The 2,008-nt window shown below is 55.6% G+C and overlaps 1 protein-coding gene across 5 annotated transcripts in view; it reads left to right on the plus strand.

The window, feature by feature from the left end:
* Positions 1-6: 6 nt before the first annotated feature.
* Positions 7-2,008, plus strand: part of FMNL3 (formin like 3) — a 68,996-nt gene continuing 66,994 nt past the window's right edge. For 3 of the 5 annotated variants that reach the window (XM_006168197.3, XM_027768157.1, XM_027768159.1), the window contains exon 1: positions 7-137. In XM_006168197.3, coding sequence (XP_006168259.1) covers positions 12-137 — 126 coding nt within the window. In that variant the 5' untranslated portion in view covers positions 7-11. The remainder of the gene's footprint in view (positions 138-2,008) is intronic. The other 2 variants (XM_006168198.3, XM_006168199.3) reach the window with 1 other exon arrangement.

A 2,008-nucleotide genomic window follows, 5' to 3' on the forward strand; every position in this document is an offset into this window, starting at 1 on the left:
GCCCCGCGGCGATGGGCAACCTGGAGAGCACTGAGGGGGGCCCGGCCCAGCCGCCCTCTCTGCCGCTGCTGCTGCCGCCGGGCAAGATGCCGATGCCCGAGCCCTGCGAGCTGGAGGAGAGGTTCGCGCTGGTGCTGGTAAGAGTGGAGTCCAGCCCCTTCCGCTCCTGACGCCCCCCAGGTCCTGGCGCCCCTGGGGGGACTTGATGCTGAGCAGCCGCTGGCCAGCCGGACGGCCCCGTCGGGGACCTCGGGACCGACGCCCCAACCGCCGGACACTAGAGGAGGAGGGGTCCCCAGCCAGCGACCCAACCGCCTCGCGATCCCGACTCTCCCTCCGCCCTTTGCTGCCTCATAACTTCTCCCCTCTGCCGGGTCCCCGGAATTCTCATTCCCGAGCCGCTCCCGGTGGGGGAACTGGGACGCTCGGCTGGGCACCTTCTCAGCGGGTCAGGCTCCTCGGGCTGGGGAGACCGCCTCTCACGTTAACATGGCTCCGCAGGCAGCGGGTCCCTCTCCCTGCCCAGACCAGATGTTTGGGGAGAGAGGGGGGACGCGGAGGGGCCTGGCAGCTCCTGAAGGGGGTGGAAGGAAGAGTGATGCCATTCTACTTATTCTGAGAACGGCCTGCAGGCATCCTGCTAAGTTACAGTGGATTTGCCTGAAAGGCTGAACATGTGGGTAAACCATTTCACTAGGGTATTTTTCCAATTGAAACAATACACAAACCACCCCGCCTCCTCCCCCTACCCCCTTTTCATGTTAAGCCCGAGCGACTGGTTTGTGCTGTACTTCTTTTTAGTCTTTCTGTAGGTTCCAAAATGGACCCTGTAGATGAGGTTTTTAGAGCTGACTGTGAGATTCTCCTTTGGTGTGGGGATTGGACGTTGATGTCCGTGGCTCTGTGAATAGGGATTCAGAGCTGGTTGGTTCTAGCTGGCAGGGAGCCAGAGAATATATGTTGGAGCTGAAAATGAAGTTTTGGAGAAAGAAAGTGAACGTTTGCTAACAGAGGTAAATCTCTGAGAACTTGGGGAAATAGTCTCAATTCCCCTAAAGTCTTCTCTAAGAAGCACGAATCACTCTGATCTTGTTGGTATGGCCTGAGGAGCCAACTTTGCCTTTGCTGGTGAGGAGGGATAGGTTGTGGACTTAGCAGTCTTATTGGATTTCATCTGTCTTGGAATAGGGAGATTAGATCTGCTGGCAGCAGTGGAGCTGTCTAGAATCCTGGCCTCTCCTGAGGTGGAGAGCCTGACATCAGCAGGCTGGCACCAGAGCTGGTGCAGAGAGGGTCCGTGGAGTTCCAAGGGGAAGCTGTGTTACTGGTCCTTCTCTGCCTGCCAGCTCTGGGTAGGGCCAAGGAGATCTGGGCCACACATCCTGTGTCCCTCTGACTCTCCACCAGCCTTCTTAGGGGGCTGGACTGAGTCAGTGATTACTAATGTGCTGTGACCATCTCCCAGGCTGAGGAGGAGAGACTGGGACTTAGTGCCCTTGAGAACAAGAGCTCAACTGTTGGGAAAAAGAGTGGGAGGGGATCCACACTGCAGTAGGGGCAGGCACGAAAACTCCCAGCAAACAGGCACGAGTTAGCCGTAGAAACTGGAGAGAAACTGGTCTGAGGTGGATGGGATGGGAGGCTGCCTTAGGTAGAGGCTGCTAGGCCATTTGCTGCAAGAGCACAGAACCAGGGTCCATCATGTCCTCATTGGAGCTTGACTGGCCAGTTTGTTTAGCTATAGCAAATTGATGGCTTAATATTCATATAATGCGTGTGGTGTCCTGGCTGATAACCAGAGCACCCAGAGAGCCTAGGTCAGGCATGGGACTAGACCACCTACTTGCAAACCTTCCATTCTGTATAAAGTTTTCTTTCATTTTCGCTTGGATTTTGTTTTGGTCTTGTTTTTGTGTCTCTGACCTACTGTTGATAGAGGGTTGGCACAGGGCAGGCCAGGGCTAGTTAGCTGTCTCAGGAGAAAAGGGGATTTTACCTCAATTTCCCT

Source organism: Tupaia chinensis, unplaced genomic scaffold (genome assembly GCF_000334495.1).
Source record: "Tupaia chinensis unplaced genomic scaffold, TupChi_1.0 Scaffold145652_1, whole genome shotgun sequence".
NCBI classification, from domain to species: Eukaryota; Metazoa; Chordata; class Mammalia; order Scandentia; family Tupaiidae; genus Tupaia; species Tupaia belangeri.